The sequence below is a fragment of the Myxocyprinus asiaticus genome, chromosome 24, assembly GCF_019703515.2.
Source record: "Myxocyprinus asiaticus isolate MX2 ecotype Aquarium Trade chromosome 24, UBuf_Myxa_2, whole genome shotgun sequence".
In the NCBI taxonomy this organism is placed as follows: domain Eukaryota; kingdom Metazoa; phylum Chordata; class Actinopteri; order Cypriniformes; family Catostomidae; genus Myxocyprinus; species Myxocyprinus asiaticus.
Genome location: NC_059367.1, coordinates 14,170,567 through 14,192,693, shown reverse-complemented (window position 1 = coordinate 14,192,693; position 22,127 = coordinate 14,170,567). Strand labels below are relative to the sequence as shown.

The following is a 22,127-nucleotide window of genomic DNA, read 5'->3' as shown; positions in this document are numbered from 1 at the left end:
TTTTTGGCGCGACCAATAAAATCATTTCCTTGTCCTCTTGGACTTTGCATATGACAGAGTGAATTAGGCACAGCGGGGGGAACGCATATTTGCGTTTCGCCGGCCATTTGTGGGCCATTGCGTCCGCTCCCAGTGGTGCTTTGGACTTCGAGTACCAGAGGGGACAGTTGCAGTTTTCCACTGAATTAAATAGACTGATTTCTGCTTTGCCGAATATTTCCCAAATCATCAGGACAGTTTGAGAATGAAGTCTCCATTTGCCCGGTATCAACCCTTGGTGTGACAATAGGTCTGCACCGTAATTCAGACGGCCTGGGACATATGTCGTTCTCAGGGAAAGGCGATGATGCTCGCTCCACAGGAGGAGGTGACACGTCAGTCTCATCAATGGCGGTGAATGAATTCTGTTTATATACGCCACCATTGTCATGTTGTCTGAGCGAATCAGAACATGGTAGTTCGCTATTTAGTAGTCCTCACCGGTGGCTCGGCAGCGGCAGGTGGCAGTGCTGAGGCAGCAGGCATGGGGCTTTTGGCCGGGCGCTGGCTCTAAACAGAGCAGGAGTGAGCCGGCTATGAAATGTTTCAGCATAAAATGTCTCATAGCCTGTGACTGTTGCTGAGTCGCGATGTAACGCTCGGCAAACTTATCCACAGAGCCACCGAAGAGGCTGGCTGGAGACACTGGAGCATCCAACAGAGCGGCTTTTTCCTGGTCACGCATGTCTGTGATGGTGAGCCAGATGTGACGATCCAGAACTACCAGGTTGCCCACTGACTTAACAATGGCCTGCGCAGTGACTTTCGCGGTGCGCAGTTCTAAATCCGTAGTGGTGCGGAGCTCTTTAAATGTCTCTGGTCGTAGCCTTGCTCGTCCATTTGCTTGAGGAGCTTCGTGTAGAGTCCTGAACCAGCCTGGCCCGCCGCCGAGTATGCTCTTCCAGCCAGTGTGGACGTCAGTCGACAGGGCTTGGAAGGATGAATGGGGCATGATTTCCACGCCCTGCTACTCGCTGGGGGTAGTTGGGCATAACTGTTTTCTTCCCCATGATCCACATTAGAAAGGATGTAATCACAGCACGGGTGAGCTGAATAGGGCACGCACCAGGATTTTGATAGTTCGTTATGAACATCAGGGAAGATTGGGGCAGATCTATGAGACATGGTCGCTTGACGGTGTCCGGACTGCAGGAACCATTCATCAAGGTGAGATTGTGTAGGTTCCTCTGGAGGAGACCACTCGATATCGAGCTCTTCGACTGCCCTTGAAAGGGCGCGAAGCATCTCCTTATCAGTGGCGCTAACACGCTCCTCGCCCTTGCTGGGGGGAGGGGTGGTAGCATCAACCACTGACCACTTACCTGATGCAGCAAAAGACATGATATCGTCATCCTCCCCAGCATCAGAATCATAGAACGAGACGAGGCCATGCGCTCCATCATGCAAATAAAGTATCGGCTTAGACGCGTTGAATGGAGACTGAGGGGCTCACGGGGCGTGTACCGGCAAGAGGTCCTCCTCAAATTCATCCTGCTTGACCTCGCGGCCCCGCGGTGCCTCCTCTTGTGAACCCTCGGTTATCACAGAAGAGGCGGGTGGGAGGGTGTGGGAGGCTGAATTGTCCCTCAGAACGAAGGCGATTTGCGAGCACAGCATCTTGAGACTCATACCCTCGCAGTGAGGGCAGTCTGTCTCAATGAGAGCTGACTCTGTGTGGGCGTGGCCCAGACAGAGAATGCAGCTCTCATGCTGGTCTGACGGTGGGATGTGTCGCTCACACAAGGAACACTTACGGAACGACATCTTTAAAAAGACGCGAACACGAAAGCGACTCTTTTAGTAAATATATATATATATATATATATATATATATTTAAACACACTATATACATTTGCTTTGTAAGTATACACAACACCTGCCGAAGCGCTGCGGGGAATCAGGATGCTGAAGCGGCCCGTTCACCAGCGAAGCGTCAAGTGGTGAGGTGGAGTGATGTTCGCCAGTGCACAGCAGGGAAGTGGAGAGCCTTCTCGTTGCTTTGAGGATTCCGCCTGCTGATTCGTGTAGTCAACGGCGAAGCAGTAGAGGGCTTCTAGACGAGAGATGAATCGCTGTCTTGAAGGAAGAAAATTCTGGAGGAATGGTGTTTGTGCACCTACTTTTATAGTGGACAGCTTCGCGCCTAAAAGGGCAGGGCAAAATCACCATAGCCAATATTAGAATATTGGCATTACTGTAGAGAGGTTTCAACTAGGTCGTGTGGAAAGACAACTCCCCATATGCGTTAGTACGCAATGTCAAGTGTACTGAATCGTAAGGGAACTTGGGACACAATGACAACAGAACATTCTGAGGTCACATGCAAAATGTGATCAATTTCCGATTATGGGGGCGCTATAACTAAAATCTAGAGCTGTCTGAATTTACCGTTAATACAACATAAACACTGGTGTGAAAGGCGGGGACAGCGCTTCCCTGTCAGCGATAAAATGATGGAGAAAGAGTGCTTAACACTATTTGATGTACAAAACAAGCCCAGATAGGACTTGTGATAGAAATCATGTATTTTTCAGCCTATGTAAGGCACGTTGTAATAAACATAGAAGCACACCAAATCTTAACTATCACCAAAACTCAGAATGAGACGGCTTTTTTTGCAGGCGCTTTTCATGGTGAGTTCAAAGCTGCACTCGACGCTGGCGTTGCCGCTCTGACGCGAATCATGAACCCAGCTTCGCGATTGCTGTAAAACCAAGCAGATAGCCATAGTCTACTGGCAGATTAATATTGTGGAGGATGACAGTTTAAGGGATTTAATGCCCATTTGCAATTTATGTGGGGACTAGTTCTTTCAATTAGTCAAATTCCCACTTAGATTTTGGGAAACGTTTGTTACTTGAATTGGTGATATTTTAGTGCATTCTCTATATATTGTGGAAGGCTTTTTTTGGAAAATGTTAATATATTGCTAAATATTGTTTTCTTTTCTTTCCTAAAATGAAAATAAATGATTTTTGTCAAGAAAAGAAGTAGTTTTTTCTGTCAAGTAGAAAGTAGTTGCGATTAATCGCAATTAACTACAAAAATTATGCAATTGAAAGTTTTAATCGACTGACAGCTCTACTAAAATCCTAATTGTGCAACTGTGATCAAAGCAATTGAAATTTGACACAAACCAGCTGTGTCCACAGCATTCACAGGACCCATTTCGTCAAATTTGATTATTTTGGTCAACTTCTCTTCATATGTGAGCCTCGATAACTGCCGTTTGTGGCTAAATTTACTAAACTGTTTCCAAACAGGTTTCCCAAACACTTTCCCCGTCTTCCACTGTTCGACAAACAAGTAATACTGCACCAAACTTATGGTATTGTTAGAGACAGAAGTTGACGTGGAAATGTCCATGACTTTTCCAGGCCAGGAAATCACAATTTTAAAATTCCCTGATATTTCCAGGTTTTTGATAAAACTTTATCATTTGATAATGCATTCACTCACCAGTAGAGGGACCCAATAGTAATTTAATGATGGCACCTCTTCCTGGATAACCGGAATTTGGCGGGTGAAGAAAAAGAAAGCAAGGACACCTGCGAGAACATATTCATATCAAAAGCTAAGGACGCTTATCTCCATGTTCACATGCTATTCCTTGTAAAATATAACAAGTCTGTATGATACAGAGTGAAAAGTCTACTTACCCACACTTCCTGAGATCAGCAGTTTGCCTAAGAACAGCAGGAAGTCAGTCACCTTGTCCAGAACAGCAACTCTACAGAAAAACCACACAGAATAATAAATAGGTGCTTTAAATAGTAATATTTAATCTTAGAACTTAAATTAGGTACTTTACAACAAGGAATATTCCAAGAATTTGCAATTAAATTGATGATAAAAAGAGTTGCATCTGACAAAAATGTATTTTTTCATACGTGACTTCTATTATATTAAGACAATTGTTGAAATCAAGCTCAAAAGACAATAAGGAAAAACATTAGACAACAAAATAGAAGTGTTTTTATGGTGTGGAGGCTGCATTTAGAAGAATTCAATTTTGATAAACCACTGAAAACTCAAATTACAGCAACAGTAACACTAAAAATATCCTGGCAATGTCATTGTGACAAGAAAAAGAAAACATTATTTTATGTGTGTGACAGACTCCTTGCAGCTTCGAACATTCACAAAAAGACAGGGTTTATAAATGTTTCAGCTGTGCTCAGTCTTACCTCATAACGTTCCTCATTAAAAGGAAGAAAGCGTCCCGTGCTGAGGCACAGAAATTATTGCCGTATACTGCAATCTGAGGACACAAATCAGAAGGAACAAGCAACATCAGTACACTCCTCCTGTCTGTCTGCATTCAAAAGGCATGCTGAACTTAACCCAAATTATATAAATAAAAAAAACAACAGTAAAATGATGTAATCCATGTTTCTAGAAAAAGTGTGTTGGTTGTGACTTACCATAATGTAAGCATTCCTGTTCATAAACTTGATGAAGTGCTCAAGGCACCAGAAGCAGCATTTGAGGCAGCACAACAGGAAGCGCGCAAAAGCATTGTGAGCACCTGCGAGAAAGATAGAGGAAACAACCACATCATTAGACACAGCCCATTCTATATAAACGTAACTAGCCGAAATGTGTATTATGTGGATTTATCAAGAAAATAACCAATAAAAAAGAAAACAGATTATTATTTTTGTAATACTACTTCAATGATGATGAAATTATGGAGCCAATGCTCCCAAGGTTCATTTATCATAATTTTTTCAGTCTAATGTTAGTTTTTACCTTTCAGTTTGTGGTCGAGATACTCCAGAATAATCCGTATGAATTGTACAATGGACAAAATCAAAGCTCCAAATGCCAGTGAGCCAGTGTGATACCTGCAATATTATATTTTCCATTTAATTAAGTTTTCATTGAATTATTCAAAGGAATGTTCCAGGTTCAATACAAGTTAAGCTCAATCGACAGCATTTTTGGCAAAATGTTGATTACCACAAAAAATTATTTGTATATATTTTCGTCTCTCATTTATTTAAAGTAAAAAAGTTTTTTTTTAAAAAACAACAACAACAAACAGCTACTAAGACATTTACAATGGGGCCAGTCCATATATGCTACAATAAACACAGTTTCAAAAGTACAGTCACAAGACATAAACATTGGTAACACTTTACAATAAAGTTCCATTTGTTAAAATTAGTAAATATTAGTTACTGTTAGTAATTTAATATGAACATTACTTTTTCAGAATTTATTAAATGTTAATTTCAACATATATAGTTTTATACATTTTTTTTTCTTCAAAAGTTAACTTTGCATTACTTTGTATTTTAATGTTTATAAATTGGCCCCATTCATTTTCATTGTAGGTGCCTAATTTTAAAAGTGATTTTTGGTTTATATATATATAAACTCAGCAAAAAAAAAGAAACGTCCCTTTTCAGGACACTGTATTTTAAAGATAATTTTGTAAATATCCAAATAACTTTACAGATCTTTATTGTAAAGGGTTTAAACAATGATTTTGCATGCTTGTTCAAAGAACCATAAACAATTAATGAACCTGCACCTGTGGAATGGTCGTTAAGACACTAACAGCTTACAGATGGTAGGTAATTAAGGTCACAGTTATAAAAACTTTGGACACTAAAGAGACCTTTCTACTGACTCTGAAAAACACCAAAAGAAAGATGCCCAGGGTCCCTGCTCATCTGCGTGAACGTGTCTTTGGCATGCTGCATGGAGGCATAAGGACTGCAGATGTCGCCAGGGCAATAAATTGTAATGTCCGTACTGTGAGATGCCTAAGACAGCACTACAGGGAGACAGGAAGGACAGCTGATCGTCCTCGCAGTGGCAGAACATGTGTAACAACACCTGCACAGGATCGGTACATCCGAATATCACACCTGCAGGACAGGTACAGGATGGCAACAACAACTTCCTGAGTTACACCAGGAATGCACAATCCCTCCATCAGTGCTCAGACTGTACACAATAGGCTGAGAGAGGCTGGACGGAGGGCTTGTAGGCCTGTTGTAAGGCAGGTCCTTACCAGACATCACCGGCAACAGTGTCGCCTATGGGCACAAACCCACCTTCGCTGGACCAGACAGGACTGGCAAAAAGTGCTCTTCACTGACGAGTCGTAGTTTTGTCTCACCAGGGGTGATGGTTGGACTCATGTTTATCATCAAAGGAATGAGTGTTACACCGAGGCCTGTACTCTGGAGCGGGATCGATTTGTTGGTGGAGGGTCCGTCATGGTCTGGGACAGTGTGTCACAGCATCATCGGACTGAGCTTGTTGTCACTGCAGGCAATCTCAACACTGTGCGTTACAGGGAAGACATCCTCCTCCCTCATGTGGTACCCTTCCTGCAGGCTCATCCTGACATGACCCTCCAACATGACAATGCCACCAGCCATACTGCTCGTTCTGTGCGTGATTTCCTGCAAGACAGGAATGTCAGTGTCCTGCCATGTCCAGCAAAGAGCCCAGATCTCAATCCCATTGAGCACGTCTGGGACCCGTTGGATTGGAGGGTGTGGGCTAGGGCCATTACCCCCAGAAATGTCCGGAAACTGCCTTGGTGGAAGAGTGGGTTAACATCTCACAGCAAGAACTGGCAAATCTGGTGCAGTCCATGAGGCACTGCAGTACTTAATGCAGCTGGTGGCCACACAAGATACTGACTGTTACTTTTGATTGATTATTCCATTTCTGTTAGTCACATGTCTGTGAAACTTTTTCAGTTTATGTCTTAGTTGTTGAATCTTTTTATGTTCATACAAATATTTACACATGTTAAGTTTGCTGAAAATTAGCCAGTTAGCTTCTGATAGGAGGTGTACTGAATTGGAGGTGTACCTGTGGATGTATTTTAAGGCCTACCTTCAAACTCAGTGCCTCTTTGCTTGACATCATGGGAAAATCAAAAGAAACCAGCTAAGACCTCAGAATTTATTTTGGACCTCCACAAGTCTGGTTCATCCTTGGGAGCAATTTCCAAATGCCTGAAGGTACCACATTCATCTGTACAAACAATAGTACGCAAGTATAAACACCATGGGACCACGCAGCCATCATACCGCTCAGGAACCTAGAGATGAACATAGTTTGGAGCGAAAAGTGCAAATCAATCCCAGAACAACAGTAAAGGACCTTGTGAAGATACTGGAGGAAACAGGTAGACAAGTATCTATATCCACAGTAAAATGAGTCATATATCGACATAACCTGAAAGGCTGCTCAGCAAGGAAGAAGCCACTGCTCCAAAACTGCCATAAAAAAGCCAGACTACAGTTTGCAAGTGCACATGGGGACAAAGATCTTACTTTTTGCAGAAATGTCCTCTGGTCTGATGAAACAAAAAATGAACTGTTTGGCCATAATGACCATCGTTATGTTTGGAGGAAAAAGGGTAAGGCTTGCAAGCCGAAGAACACCATCCCAATCGTGAAGCATGGGGGTGGCAGCATCATGTTGTGGGGGCAACTTATTGTGAGAAGCTTGTGGAAGGCTACCCAAAAAGTTTGACCCAAGTTAAACAATTTCAAGGCATGCTACCAAATACTAACAAAGTGTATGTAAACTTCTGACCCACTGGGAATGTGATGAAAGATATTAAAAGCTGAAATAAATATTTCTCTCTACTATTATTCTGACATTTCACATTCTCAAAATAAAGTAGTGATCCTAACTGACCTAAGACAGGGAATATTTTCTATGATTAAATGTCAGGAATGAGTAAAGCAAGATGAGTCAAAATGATTTTTTTATGGTAATCAACATTACGCAACAAATGCTGTTGATTGACCTTAACTTGTATTGAACCTGGAATATTCCTGTTAAGTAAGAAACTAATGTAGCTCGACAGCCCTCAAACAGAGTATAGCACACATCAGATTTGGACAGACAGAAAGTTCACAATAACCTCTGTACTTCTAAGCTAGTGATGGCAACATACCTTAAAGCCTTTCCAAATGATGAAGCCAAGGGGTAAGGTGGAATGTCAGCAGGCTTTCTTAAGGCCCAGTAGTAAGAGGCAAAAGCCCCTGCAAGGGTGCACTGGCCCAGGGCGATGGTGAAATTGACCAGCCAGAGGAAGACAAACAGATTGCAGAGCTGAAGAACAAAGATGTAATGGTGGTACACACTCTCTCCACCATAAAAAGCAAACATGCACTGGGAGCCTGGACACAGTTTAGTCATGTTTGATTGGCTGAAGGTCTGAAAAACATATGAGAAACACAAAGATTAATAAAAGTGACACAAATGAATTTAGATTCAAAAGATTCAAAATCAATACGAATGTAAATGGACTCAAAGCTTGAACTGGAAACTTGGTAGTACTTACCTCTGGGTCACAGGTGAGGTTCGTATACTTGCAGTCATGCAGTGTTGACATTATTTTGTACACTGGCTCCCCAGATGATGCTAGAAACCTGAAAGAAGTTGTGGTTAAGGACCCAACAGCTGTAGGCATAGTAGGTTTGACATTTTTAGTTCTAGAGATATTAAATTTGGCAGGATGGTCACAAACACCCCAGCCCCAATAGCTGCCAATAGGGGGCGTTATATAAAAAAAAAAAAACCTTTTACAAATTTGTCCTAGTCCGTTTGCCTGATTTACATAAAATTTGGTATACATCATCGATAAAACCTCCTGACAAAAAAACTATCAAAATAATTTTGATTAGTTAAGTCTTTCAGAATATATAAGCTAATATGCTTTTGGGTGTGGCCCATTATGACAAATGTGCCAATATCTTGTGTGGAATATTCTTTTTTTTTTAATGATTAACATTTTTTATTTGAACACAGAAAAACAAAACATAAATACACAAAATCAACATTTAACTCCCACTACTATCCCTCCCCCTCCCAATCCCCAACCCCACCCTGACCCTCAACAAACACCCCTGTGGTCACACATGATCACATACAAAAGAAAAACAAAACAAAAAAAAAAAAACAAACAAAAACAAAACAAAAAATAAAAAAATATAAATATCACACACATCAACAACTACACCTCTCTCTCCACTGTTCCACCCCAAGAACCCTCAAAGAACGGCAAGTATCTGCCCCATTTCCCAACAAAAAATTCCAATTCCCAGTCTTCTATATGAGCCTTCTTCGAGAGCCGCCACCCTCCCCATCTCCGAGCACCACTCCTGAAATGGGGGCGCTCCAGCCGACTTCCAACCCCTCAATTTTTGATGATGGGGGTGCTATAACAAAAATCTTTATTGTGCAACTGTGATCAAAGCAGTTTAAATTTGACACCAAACCAGTTGTGTAAACAGAATACACATGATGTATTTGGTCAAATTTGATCGTTTTGATCAATTTCTTCTCCTCAAAATTTATACAAAACAGTATATTTAAAAAAAAAAAAAAGAGGTTTAACCAAATCGAGCATTAAAGACTGAGACTTGGATACACAGCTGTAACGGCCCAGTATGCTATGCAGAGAGCCAGCAGCAGGAAGGTGATGATGGGATAGAACAGTGTCAACATGATGCAGCCAATCGCCCTGCAGGAAAGAAAGAGATTTAAAAATAAAATAGCATTTGACAGATTTGTTTCACGCATTTTTCCATTTTCAGGAAGGAAGGAATAGAGGGAGAGGAGGAAGGGAGCTAGAAAGGAAGGAAGGATGAAAGGAAGGAAGGGAGGAGGAAAGGGGAGGAAGGAAGAAAGGAAGAAACGGAAGGAGGGAGGAAGGAAAGAAGAAAGCAAGGAAAGGAGGAAGAAATAAAGGGAAGGAGGAAGGAAGGAAGGAAGGAAGGAAGGAGGAAAGGGGAGAAAGGAAGGTTGGAAGGAAGAAAGGGAGGAAGACACAGGGAGGAAGGAAAGAAGCAAGCAAGGAAAAAAGGAGGAAATGAAAGGAAGGAGGAAGGAGGGAAGGAAGGAAGGAAGGAAGGAAGAAATGAAGGGAAGGAAGGAAGAAAAGAAGGGAATGAGGAAGGAAGCAAGGGAGGAAGGGAGGAAGAATACTCACTTGCTCCCCTCCTTTAGCAGAGCGATGGCAATACGAACTCTGTTTCGCAGAAATATCAGCACTAAGATGATGACAGCCTCAATAACAGCCAAGGAGATCACTGTGGCAAAATATAAATCTGTCAGTTATTTTCATCAAACTGAACTTTTCATATCATTCATCATCTGACAGTGCTGCTGCATTGTGAATTTGAACCTGCACAATAGCGCACTTCACTATGAGACCTCACATATTAGAGTAATGAATTAAATCTTACTGAATATCAGCCAGGTTTGACTCAGTTGAAGGTAAACACGGAAGTCAGTCTGAAATCCAATGTCTGAGATGGTGATATCAGAGTCTGGATTCCCCTTGAGTGAACTGTACTCCCAATAACAATGCCATATTCCTGTAAGGGACAGTCAGGACACAGTGTGTGAACACTGGACACAGTGGGCCTCACTTTAAAGCTTAAAAAAGAATCCAAAAATATCATAAAAGTAGTCCATGTAAGTCACTTTTCAGTGAAAATCTTGACATGTGTTGAGTTCAGTTCAGTAGTGCATGAAAGAAGCTCATTCACAGTGGCACGCATGTACACACGAGAACTTGCCTTGGGTTTGGAATGAAATGAGGGTAAGTAAATTATGACAGAATTTTTATTTTTGGCTGAACTATCCCTTAAGCTCAGTTATAAGGTTAGGGTGTCAAATGAGGTATCACATGAGGTTAAGTTAATCAATATTTAAATATTTACAGCCACATTCAGTTTAGTCTATAATGTTCAGTAGTAATCACTAACCATAGCCCACTGCTGCGATGACCCCAAAGATGACCATCCAGAAGAGAACGCCTGCAGTGAACCTCAGCAGCAGAATAAAGAGCAGACTGACCAGCATGCTTATCACTAGACCACTGAAAACATCCATAAAACCACATATCAGCAATACAATACTAATCTATCAATACAATTTGATGACCAAGATCATCATCAGACCTCTGGAGAACAGAGCAGGATTCAGAAATGTCTACAGCTGTGAAAATATGCCTAAACACAAACAGATAACATTACAATATTTAAAGAAACAAATTGTGCAGAACAACACAAAGCGGGTCTATAAACTATTTTTTTTACACAGCATCTGCAGTGTTTACTAGTTTAAAGGTCAAACATTGATGTTATACATACATCAGGATCCAAAACCATGAGCTAGCATAATCCTCAAAGATCTTGATGCCCACCTCCTTGGCATCCAACAGGCTGGTGATGCCACTGTGAGAGAACAGACAAATAGTGTCACTCATAAACATGCCATACAGTTCTGTTTAAAACTAAGAAGCAATGACACTCTCTATGGTTGTTTATTATGGATCTGTAGTGGTAAGGTGGATGTTTCACACAGGTGTTACCAGGTGTTTCACATGAATGATACCAGTGTAAGAAGACATCAGCTTTGTTCTATTGTCCTCTATTCATGAAAAAGCCACAATGGGTTGTTTTCATGCACACTGGAGGACTATAAAGCTTAGTGCATTAGATGCCATTTTTAATTTGTCACAAACAAAAATGAGGCTGTGAGTAAAAGAAGTACAGTACTGTCTTGAAGTCCACATGAAATGGATCAATGAGCTCATTTCTTATTGAAACAGGAAGTTCGCGCGGGACATATAGATACTTTTTTGAAAATAGCCAATAGACTTTACTTCACATTATAGCCATGAACTATGATTTGCTATTGCTAGTCTACGATAGGTAGTTTCAGGGGATTGGTCAAAAGCTTGTATGTGTCCTGGAGTGCAAGATGAAATCATAAAATTATTTGGTCTGTTTTTCCAGAAGAGAAAGTTTTAATTAAATGCTTTTATTTTATATGAGTTTTTATATCTGCTAAAAGTTAATTTTGTCAGATTTTATGAGTAGGCCCTACACTATCAAATAGATAACAGACCATGTCCACACTAATCCGTATTCGTTTTTCTCTACGTTTTGTCCACACTGAGACAGCGGTTCTTTAAAAGCGAAAAATTTGAAAACGGCGTCTTCGCGTTGTAGTTTTGACATTGAAAATGGAGAAATCTGAAAATGATGACGTATTTGTTATCATGTGATACAGTCATGTGATCCATTCAACCATGTGATCCAAAACAATCAAGATAGTGCTCATACTGTAGCGGTGTTGTTGTGCTTGTTATTCACTTTGATAGCATTGTTAAAGATAAATGTTACTTTGTGCAACCTTCACATTGCACTCCTTCAAAGGCAATGGGAAGTTTACTCGGAATTGCTGTCTGGCGATGGAACACAAGGACAACTGTGTTTCAGACAGTACATGAAACGGCGATTTTTCGCATGCACAGTAAAGGGAGTTAAAAGTTTTCATACGTTTCAGTGTGGCTCGAGAGACTTTTGAAAAATGCTTGAAAACGGCAGTGTGGACGGACAGCATTTCGAAATGAAAACGCAGTTTTCAAATGTATCAGGATAAATGTGGATATAGCCTTAAACTAAGCTACAAGTTCAAATTTCTGTGAAATTCTGATTTCACAAGGCTTTTAAGGTTGTAGCTCAGGTCTAATTTTCACAATCCACGTTTTCTGGAGTTTTTCCTCCACTGGAATTTTTTTGAAGACATATTTTCAATGTTTCATTGACTGAACGGTCAACATCCACAACAGTTTCAAACGGACTGTATTTCTGTCCCTCACAGGCTCATTTTCATTCAAATCAAATTAACTATGCAGTTTAAAGTCTATGGTGAGAGAAGTGTTTAGTGCTGAAAATGTTGACGTATTTGATTCTATCATTCATAAGCTAGTTAAATGTATATGTTAAACTGTTTTGTGATGCTAATTGGGATTTACAAAAGTGAGGTAGTTTTGTAAAGGATAACAGAGGCTGGATCTCATGAAGTGCATCTCTACAGCGGAGAAGCAATGTGTCCCAGCGTCCTATTTTATCATGGTATCATGAGCATTTTTATCTCCTGCACTCAGAACATGTTTTCTTCCCTTGCTGAAAAACATGATTAATCTTGTTTCCATGCAAAATGACCTTGTTATGACACTAAGTCACATCTTCCTCCCTTATGTTTGCCATTGTATCAAAAAAGCTCTCTAAGATAGAGTGATATCTCTATTTTAACCTGATTTTATTATTGACCTCAGTTCAGATGAGACAGAGTACCTTGTGTTTACACAGAGATATTGTCCTATCTGAATACTCTTAGAGAGGCTGCAGGTGCAGAATGTGGGGTGAAGAAGGTTAGTTTGCAGATAACTGAAGGACAAGGTCGAGTTTCAAAGTTGAAAAAAAATAACCTTTCTGTTCCTTGCTGCATGGCCGTAACTTTGCTACAAAAAAAGAAGCATTGAGCGTGTTACAAAAAACACTCAGGAAGTGAAAACCTTGACTTTCTGCAATCAGGTAAAAAGTCAGTTGTTTCAAAAAGCATTTGCAGATGATAGCATAAAAAGTGTCTACAATTCTGAGGGTAAATTACCCTATTTCTGAAAGTAACAGAAATTGAATCCAAAAAGTAATCGGTTAGGATGCTGCCCATGCTTTTAAGCTCTTAGGGATCGTTCACACAGAACACGCTCTTTTATTCAAAAACAGCAAGACAGGGCTCAATGGAATGGAACAGGATGCAAGAATCTCAAGATACATTTCTAAATGTTATTTTTATAGTTCTTTTCACAATTCATATTGTTTCAAAGCAGCTTTAGAGAAAATAATGTTTGAAACATTTCTTAAAAATGTGGCGTTCATAGCACGAGACATTAAGAAACCAGAAAAATGTGACGCGATGGTCAAAAACTTTTGCCTGATGCATATGTATGTAGACCAACAATTAAAAAATAAATAGGGCTGTCAATCAATAAAAAAATGTATCTAATTAATTACATGATATGCCAATTAATTCATTGCAATTCATTTGCATACATCAATACTTGCTGCGAAAAGCATCCAAATAAAAACATTTTAATATATAATGATTCAATCATTATAATACATTTAAATATTAAATTGTGGCAGAAAAGGAGAGCATGTATAATCAATGCTTTACTCGTTTGCCACAATAATGTAATGTATTTTAATTATATTAATTATGTTCAAGGGTATGGAAATAAACAATATATTGCCTTCTTATGCCACATTTTGTATTGTCTAATCATTAGACTATCATAAGCCTATCACTGGCGTACAGTCCATAGCAATCCATTTAGCAAATGAATATATCAATCTGTCCGAGACAGACTTATTATAAAGGCTTTTCTAAGGACACATCCATGTACACATGCGTCAGATGGATGCTTTTGGAGCGTTTCACTTCCGCTTCACGTTTTTAGGAATCTGTGTCATGTTAAACGTAGTTTGAGACGTACAAAAACACTTGAGACTGCTGTACTTATCTTCTGCTGCTCTTGGTATGTGGTTTGTTGCCTCTACAGCTGCATGTTGCCTGTAAGGCTGGAGTTGCGCTTACTGTCCCCTGCTGAATGAGACTTGTAAAAACATGAAGACCAGTAATTCAAGCTTAAATTGCTCCAATAAAATATTCCTAATATGGTTCGGGGACATGGTAAATTGCTAATTTATCGCACTCATTTAACTCGTTAAATCGACAGTCCTAAAAAAACTCATAGAGAATGCAACAATGTGTGCTGTGTGAACGGCCCCTTAGAAATATTAGTTAAAGGATCAGCAAGTAACGAGAAACCTGCTTGCCAAACTAAAATTGTAACCTGTGTGACCTCTCACCCCAAGCGTTAACATCAGTGCTGTTATGGCAGCAGAAACTCATGCAAGCATGCATAGCTTGACTTATTCACACGCCTTAAAAGGCCAGACACTCTCTGACCTTTGTAAGGCCAAATGTCATACCCAGATAAAACTGTCTTCTCTTGCCTGGAAAGACAGTATATTTAAGAAAAAATGTTGGAGAAAAATGTATGAATTGTTCACCTACTGTATATTTGCCTATTCAGCAGCAGAGATTAATATCAAGCTGCAATATGACACTCAAATATTCAGTTTCAATCGCACCAATAAAAAATATGAAAAGGAAACCAACCAATCTTTTTTACTAAAGATAAATAATCATTATGGCTAGTTAGGACATGCTGGGCAATTATACCATAGTATATTATTTCAGAAATGTGCTTTTCATTTGGCTGTGGACTGAATGATCTTCTCAGATTCAAGAGAGAGAAAGCTATAGCTTGATATTGACAGTGTAACTAAACTAAGCTCATATTTCAAGCTCACACCAGGCCAGCACGACTGTTCACTTCTCTGACTCATACTGCACTCACAATGTCTGTAGCACGACTGAGTGCTGGAATACATTAATGTAATGCTGCTGCTGATTTGTTCGACAGACCAATTTTTAACAAGTAGGTTTACACAGGTGAGGTGACACTGAACTTCCAAAGAAACTATAATACATAAAAGCTATAACATGTGACTCACTTTGCTGCATCTCTCAGATCGATGACACTCCTGGTTTTACCGAGTCCATCTTTGAAGCTTGTTTTGTTGGCAACAGTTAACGTCCCATTTCTGGTGATGAAATCGGGAAAGCACCTCTGGAGAACTGACCAAAAACATGAAAATACTTTTACATGAGAACTGAGCAGCAAAGAATAGAGCAAAATGTAATCTGAATTCTGATGGATTTATTTTGAACATTACATTTAAGAAGTTTGGACAGCTTTGTGTCTGTCTGTTCTTGTGTTTTTCCTCTCTCCAAGGCCAGAATTCCACAGAGGAGATAAGCAGCAGCTATCTAAGGGTTTTGTATTATTCTGTGCCTCCTTTTTAGAGACACAGAAAACACACTGACTTTTTCAGCCTTGGCAGAGTGGGAATTTGTGGCATTTTCTCTCTCTAATCTCTTCTGTTCCTCACAATGTTTACATCTAGGCAGATATGATGGCTCCAAAAAGCTCAAATGGTCTGAACCTCTGCATGGAGGAAGAGACTACAGAGTTCCTGTTGCACAATTATCTGTTTATAACAATTATTCATTAGTATTAATAAACTTTTAGCTCTTAACTCATCATGTGCTTCCAGTAGACATGTTCCGACATACACTATATTGCCAAAAGTATTCGCTCATCTGCCTTTAGACACATATGAACTTAAGTGACATCCCATTCTTAATTCATAGGGTTTAATATGACGTCGGCCCAACCTTTGCAGCTATAACAGCTTCAGCTCTTCTGGGAAAGCTTTCCACAAGGTTTAGGAGTGTGTTTATGGGAATTTTTGACCATTCTTCCAGAAGCGCATTTGTGAGGTCAGACACTGATGTTGGACGAGAAGGCCTGGCTCGCAGTCTTCACTCTAATTCATCCCAAAGGTGCTCTGTCGGGTTGAGGTCAGGACTCTGTTCAGGCCAGTCAAGTTCTTCCACACCAAACTCACTCATCCATTTCTTTATGGACCTTGCTTTGTGCACTGGTGCGCAGTCATGTTGGAACAGGAAGGGGCCATCCCCAAACTGTTCCCACAAAGTTGGGAGCATGGAATTGTCCAAAATCTGTTGGTATGCTGAAGCATTCAGAGTTCCTTTCACTGGAACTAAGGGGCCGAGCCCAGCTCCTGAAAAACAACCCCACACCATAATCCCCCCTCCACCAAACTTCACAGTTGGCACAATGCAGTCAGACAAGTACCGTTCTCCTGGCAACCGCCAAACCCAGACTCGTCCATCAGATTGCCAGATGGAGAAGCGTGATTCGTCACTCCAGAGAACGCGTCTCCACTGCTCTAGAGTCCAGTGGCGGCGTGCTTTCCACCACTGCATCCGACGCTTTGCATTGCACTTGGTGATGTATGGCTTGGATGCAGCTGCTCAGCCATGGATACCCATTCCATGAAGCTCTCTACGTACTGTTCTTGAGCTAATCTGAAGGCCACATGAACTTTGGAGGTCTGTAGTGATTGACTCTGCGCCTCTGCGCCTCTGCGCACTATGTGTCTCAGCATCCGCTGACCCCGCTCTGTCATTTCACGTGGCCTACCACTTCGTGGCTGAGTTGCTGTCACTCCCAATCGCTTCCACTTTGTTATAATACCACTGACAGTTGACTGTGGAATATTTAGTAGTGAGGAAATTTCACGACTGGACTTGTTGCACAGGTGGCATCCTATCACAGTACCACGCTGGAATTCACTGAGCTCCTGAGAGCGGCCCATTCTTTCACAAATGTTTGTAGAAGCAGTCTGCATGCCTAGGTGCTTCATTTTATACACCTGTGGCCATGGAAGTGATTGGAACACCTGGATTCAATTATTTGGATGGGTGAGTGAATACTTTTGGCAATATAGTGTATCTTGCCCATTTTATATCCATAAATGTTGGGTTTTCTTTGCTCTGGCATTAGTTCACTTCTTATTTTGCTCACTACCATCATTTTGGAATTGAACAATTTTGACTGCTGTTATTCATTTAAACCTAATGCACTCTAGTTTAGCAGTTAGACTTGCAATTACAATGCAAATACATAACCACAGTCTGAAATTGTTCAGGGCTCAGGGCAAAAATGCCTTGAAAATGGACAAATGCCTTTAATACTGAAGGAAATGTAGGTGCAAAAACATCTCTCTTTTTTATCTGTTACCTAATCTTTAAATTATTTTATCCCATTCTATTCTTGACCTATCAAATTTAGTGTGGGTTTGAAGTATTGGACATAAATAGATGGTATGCAGTGAAAAATTATCCATTCTAAAGGTAAGAAAATCGTGCATAATTTTTTTTAATCGTGCATAAAAAAAATAAAAAAAAATATTCACATAAAAAAAAAAAAAAAAAAACTCACATGGTCTGCTTGGCACAATCATGGAGGGACAATCTTCATCCCTTAGCACCTGAGCAACCGGCTGCCAAACAAAAGAGAAGAGGGGGACAAAGGTACTATACAACAGACTCTCCACTGCATCCTATAACATCCTGTATCCTCTCCAGTAACTCTCCAGTATGTAAGCCCTGGCTCACAGAGGGTCAGCATGTGTGGTTCTAAATGTGGCATTTACTGCCACGTTGATGTGTGAAAATCTAGTGATTCAGCAGAATAAGACCATTGACGGATTGCTTTGGTACATTTACGCAGTGACACATGATTAAACGTAGGATGCCTGCTAATGAGATACTAAAAGATAAGATGCCACACAGAACACTGCTGTTGCACTCACATGTGACGTATCCGCTTACTAAGCATCAGACAAACTGGCATCATTAGAAGTGTTGCTGACTGTAATAGGCATTTAATTAATTTTCCTCTAGAAATGAGACTTTCAAAAACATTTAAGCTTTAAACAAAAGTAACAGCAAGGTTATGGGTTTGATTCCCAGGGAATGTAAAAATGGAATAAATGTCTATTTTTAATGCACTGCAAGTTGCTTTGGATGAAAGCATTTGCCAATTGCATAAATGTTAATGTAATTTATGTGAAGTTCTGGTTCTTACAGATACATGTCTACATGGTACCTTATCAGGATTATTAAAGCCTGGTTTGCAGAATTGCTTGTAGTATTCCCAGTAACTCTTATTGCGTCTATAGTTGTATTGCATGTCAATGTATGTGGCAAATCTGTCCGGGCACTTGGATACACACAGCTAGAGAGAAGAAAAGAGGAAGAGGATCAATCAACAACACAAACAAAACAAGGCAGTGAAAAATATAGAGTTAACAACCATAGAACACAAAACAGAGAAGGTCTGCAGACACAATTTTTGAATTACCTGAGTTGTAGGGCACTGAAGGTTAATGAGGACTGTAGGATTGGCACATTGTAAAATACTGAAGTAAAATAATATGGCTTTATTTCTGTGGAGAGCAACAGAAGCAGTTTTTAAGAACACCAAAATCTAAAAAAACAAAACATTAATTTCATAATAGTTATGAGATAACTTTCAAACATTATATACAATTTATGTATTAAAGGTACACTCAGTAATTCTTTTCCTCATTAAAAAAGTTTTACTCCTAAAGAAATTAATTGTAATTTTGAAACATCTGTATAAAATCATGAGCACTCGCATGAGATGAAGACTCCAGTCAAATCAGTGAGCTTATAAAATATGTTTTAATCTACATGGAGAGGGTCACCTCATGGGGGCTGCCATGTTAGAATCACATTACCAGCCAAATACTACTCGCTTAATCTCAGTAACTGCCCTGTTATTGAACACTTTAACTCTTGGATTAAATGAATCATGGCTGACTGTGAATTGTGAATTTTTACAATGGCATCAATAACTAAAAACGATTGTGTTTGAATGACGCTGCATCCACACTGCTAGGGGTCTAGTCTAAGTCTAAGACGACACATTAAAAAAAATTACTGAGTGCACCTTTAATTAAAGTATAAAGGCTATTTAACACCTAATTTGTCTCTCTCATACTCACGCATTAGGAGTGCCCTGCTGTCCGCAGAACTGCCCATAACTGTCTGTTGGGTAGACCACTTTCCGTGGGTCCCCATGCATCCAAGCTTAAAATATAAACAACACCAGACATTTAAAAAAAAAAAATCATTATTAAAGGAACATCTCACCCAAAATAATTTTTTTTTTCTGAAATTTACATATTATGACAGAATTATGTCATATTGACTTTCTTTCTTATGTGGAACACAAAAGGAAATGGTTTAAGACCGATCCCCCTCTTTTTTTCAATGCAATGGCAGTGGACAGTGTCTTACTTTTAAAGGGATAGTTCACCCAAAAATGAAAATTCTCTGTGGATGACTTTCTTTCTTCTGCTGAACACAAATGAAGATTTTTAGAAAAATCTCTCAACTCTGTAGGTCCATACTATGCAAGTGAATGGTGGCCAGAGCTTTTAGCTCCAAAAAGCACATAAAGGCAGCATAAAAAGTAATTCATTCCAACTACAGTAGTTAAAATGTATATCTTCAGAAGCGATATGATAAGTGTGGGTGAAAAGCAGATCAATATTTTAGGTCTTTTTTACTATAAATCTCAACTTTCACTTTCTTCTTTTTTTTTTTTTGACGATTCACACTCTTTGTGCATATCGCTACCTACTGCGCAGGGAGGAGAATTTATCGTAAAAAAGAACATAAACATTGATCTGCTTCTCACCCACAACTATCATATCGCTTCTGAAGATGTGGATTTAACCACTGGAGTAATGTGGATTACTTTTATGCTGCCATTATGTGCTTTTTTGAGCTAGAAAGTTCTGGCCACCATTCACTTGCATAGTATGGACCTACAGAGCTGAGACATTATTCTAAAAATCTTTGTTTGTGTTCAGCAGAAGAAAGTAAGTCATACACATCTGGGATGGCATGAGGGTGAGTAAATTATGAAAGAATTTTCATTTTTGGGTGGATTATTCCTTTTTTGTTCAACATATGTACACAGCAAATCCTTTATTTTGTATCAGAAACCAGTGCTACACTGAACTTAGACTCACTGTGGTGAAGGAATGGACAGAGACACATTTAATGAATCATTCTTTTAAATGGTTTATTTTTTTGTGATTTGGAAGAACCAATATGCAAAGTTTTTGTAAAAGGAGAACTATTTGTAAGGTGGTTGACGTGACATGTTGTAATCTAAGGAAAGCTTGGTGCTATTCAGCATTATTAGTGTTGTACTAGTGGTGTGACGAGATCTCGTTATTAAAACGTGACGATATTTCTTGTTGAGGTGAAAAGCTGTCTCACGATCGCATTTATCGGCCACATACGTCATCGAGGCTGTCTCATTTAATTTTTTCCGATGACGTATGTGGCCGATAAATGCGACCTCTGGAGGACGCAGCCTTCCAAACGAGACACAGCCAATATGTAAACACTGTAAGAAAATAGTGCCGTACACCGCGGCTAACACAAGCACTATGCAAAGACACCTACAGAACCACCGCAGCTCTCAACTAAAATCAACCGGGTCTGAAGAGACTCGTGTAATCATACAGGAGAGAAGCCAGTCAGTTGAATTTGTGGCAAAACCTTTTACAGTGCTTGCATATTGTTCTGTTTTTACTGCATATGATAATTCATACTCAGGAAGTAGAACTGAAGTGACAGTCATTACAAGATGATTAGTTAAAACATTTCAAAATGCACCTGCATTGTTTTGCATTTTGTGAATAAAATACTATTTTTCCAGTCATATACACTACCGGTCAAAAGTTTTGAAACACTTCAAAATGTTTCTCATGATCTTAAAAATCTTTTGATCTGAAGGCGTATGCTTAAATGTTTGAAATTAGTTTTGAAGACAAAAATATAATTGTGCCACCATATTAATTTATTTCATTATAAAACTAAAATAAGATGGGAACATAGATGGGAACTCCTTTAATACTGTTTAAAAAGCATCCCAGGGTGATACCTCAAGAAGTTGGTTGAGAAAATGTCAAGAGTACATGTCTGCAAATTCTAGACAAAGGGTGACTACTTTGAAGATGCTAAAATATAACACAGTTTTGATTTATTTTGGATTTTGTTTAGTCACAACATAATTCCCATAGTTCCATTTATGTTATTCCATAGTTTTGATGACTTTACTATTATTCTAAAATGTAAAAAAAAAAAAAAAAAAAAAAATTATAATAAAGAATGAGTAAGTGTTTCAAAACTTTTGACTGGTAGTGTATCTAGTATTAAAATATCATCTCGTCTCTTTTTCGTGAACCCAGCATCGTGTATCGTCTTGTCTCGTGAGCTAAGTGTATCGTCACACCCCTATGTTGTTCTGCAAAAAAATAAAGCATACCTCTAATTCAGGGCTCAACAATAAAAATGGCCCGCTGGCCTGGGGCCAGTATGAGAGAGTTTCAGTCCATTTGATAGAACTCTCACTTGCTCGGGTCAAAACGTCCTCAATTTAATTCAGAGCATTAGATGTCCTCTAAATGTAACTGAATATCTGTGACTTCAGTGAACTGACCAAACACACTGCAGCTCTGAAGAAAATGATTCTGACCAATAATCTATCTTTCCCAAGTAACACTGTCAATTCTGCATGTGAAAGTGAGTTTCTGTGCTTTTTGGGTCACGGAATGTCACCTTAACCCTAAAAATGTTCTCAGTGCACTTCAATGGCAACAGACAAGCCAGTCATTAACTTTAGGATTAAACC

General features: G+C 39.6%; 1 protein-coding gene across 6 annotated transcripts in view; it reads right to left on the bottom strand.

Annotated features, from left to right (window-relative positions):
- The window catches only part of LOC127414528 (choline transporter-like protein 5-B), a 57,870-nt gene that overhangs the window by 7,859 nt on the left and 27,884 nt on the right, over window positions 1–22,127 (bottom strand). For 2 of the 6 annotated variants that reach the window (XM_051652610.1, XM_051652613.1), the window contains exons 4-22: window positions 19,420–19,504; window positions 18,753–18,837; window positions 18,498–18,626; window positions 17,829–17,889; window positions 15,472–15,595; window positions 14,884–14,907; window positions 13,317–13,349; window positions 11,188–11,271; window positions 10,801–10,913; window positions 10,276–10,407; window positions 10,020–10,119; window positions 9,459–9,551; window positions 8,370–8,457; window positions 7,980–8,242; window positions 4,793–4,887; window positions 4,465–4,568; window positions 4,228–4,301; window positions 3,700–3,770; window positions 3,500–3,588 (exon numbers count right to left, since the gene is read on the bottom strand). In XM_051652610.1, the coding sequence (XP_051508570.1) occupies window positions 3,500–3,588; window positions 3,700–3,770; window positions 4,228–4,301; window positions 4,465–4,568; window positions 4,793–4,887; window positions 7,980–8,242; window positions 8,370–8,457; window positions 9,459–9,551; window positions 10,020–10,119; window positions 10,276–10,407; window positions 10,801–10,913; window positions 11,188–11,271; window positions 13,317–13,349; window positions 14,884–14,907; window positions 15,472–15,595; window positions 17,829–17,889; window positions 18,498–18,626; window positions 18,753–18,837; window positions 19,420–19,504 (1,847 nt within the window). The remainder of the gene's footprint in view (window positions 1–3,499; window positions 3,589–3,699; window positions 3,771–4,227; window positions 4,302–4,464; window positions 4,569–4,792; window positions 4,888–7,979; window positions 8,243–8,369; window positions 8,458–9,458; window positions 9,552–10,019; window positions 10,120–10,275; window positions 10,408–10,800; window positions 10,914–11,187; window positions 11,272–13,316; window positions 13,350–14,883; window positions 14,908–15,471; window positions 15,596–17,828; window positions 17,890–18,497; window positions 18,627–18,752; window positions 18,838–19,419; window positions 19,505–22,127) is intronic. The other 4 variants (XM_051652614.1, XM_051652615.1, XM_051652612.1 and 1 more) reach the window with 3 other exon arrangements.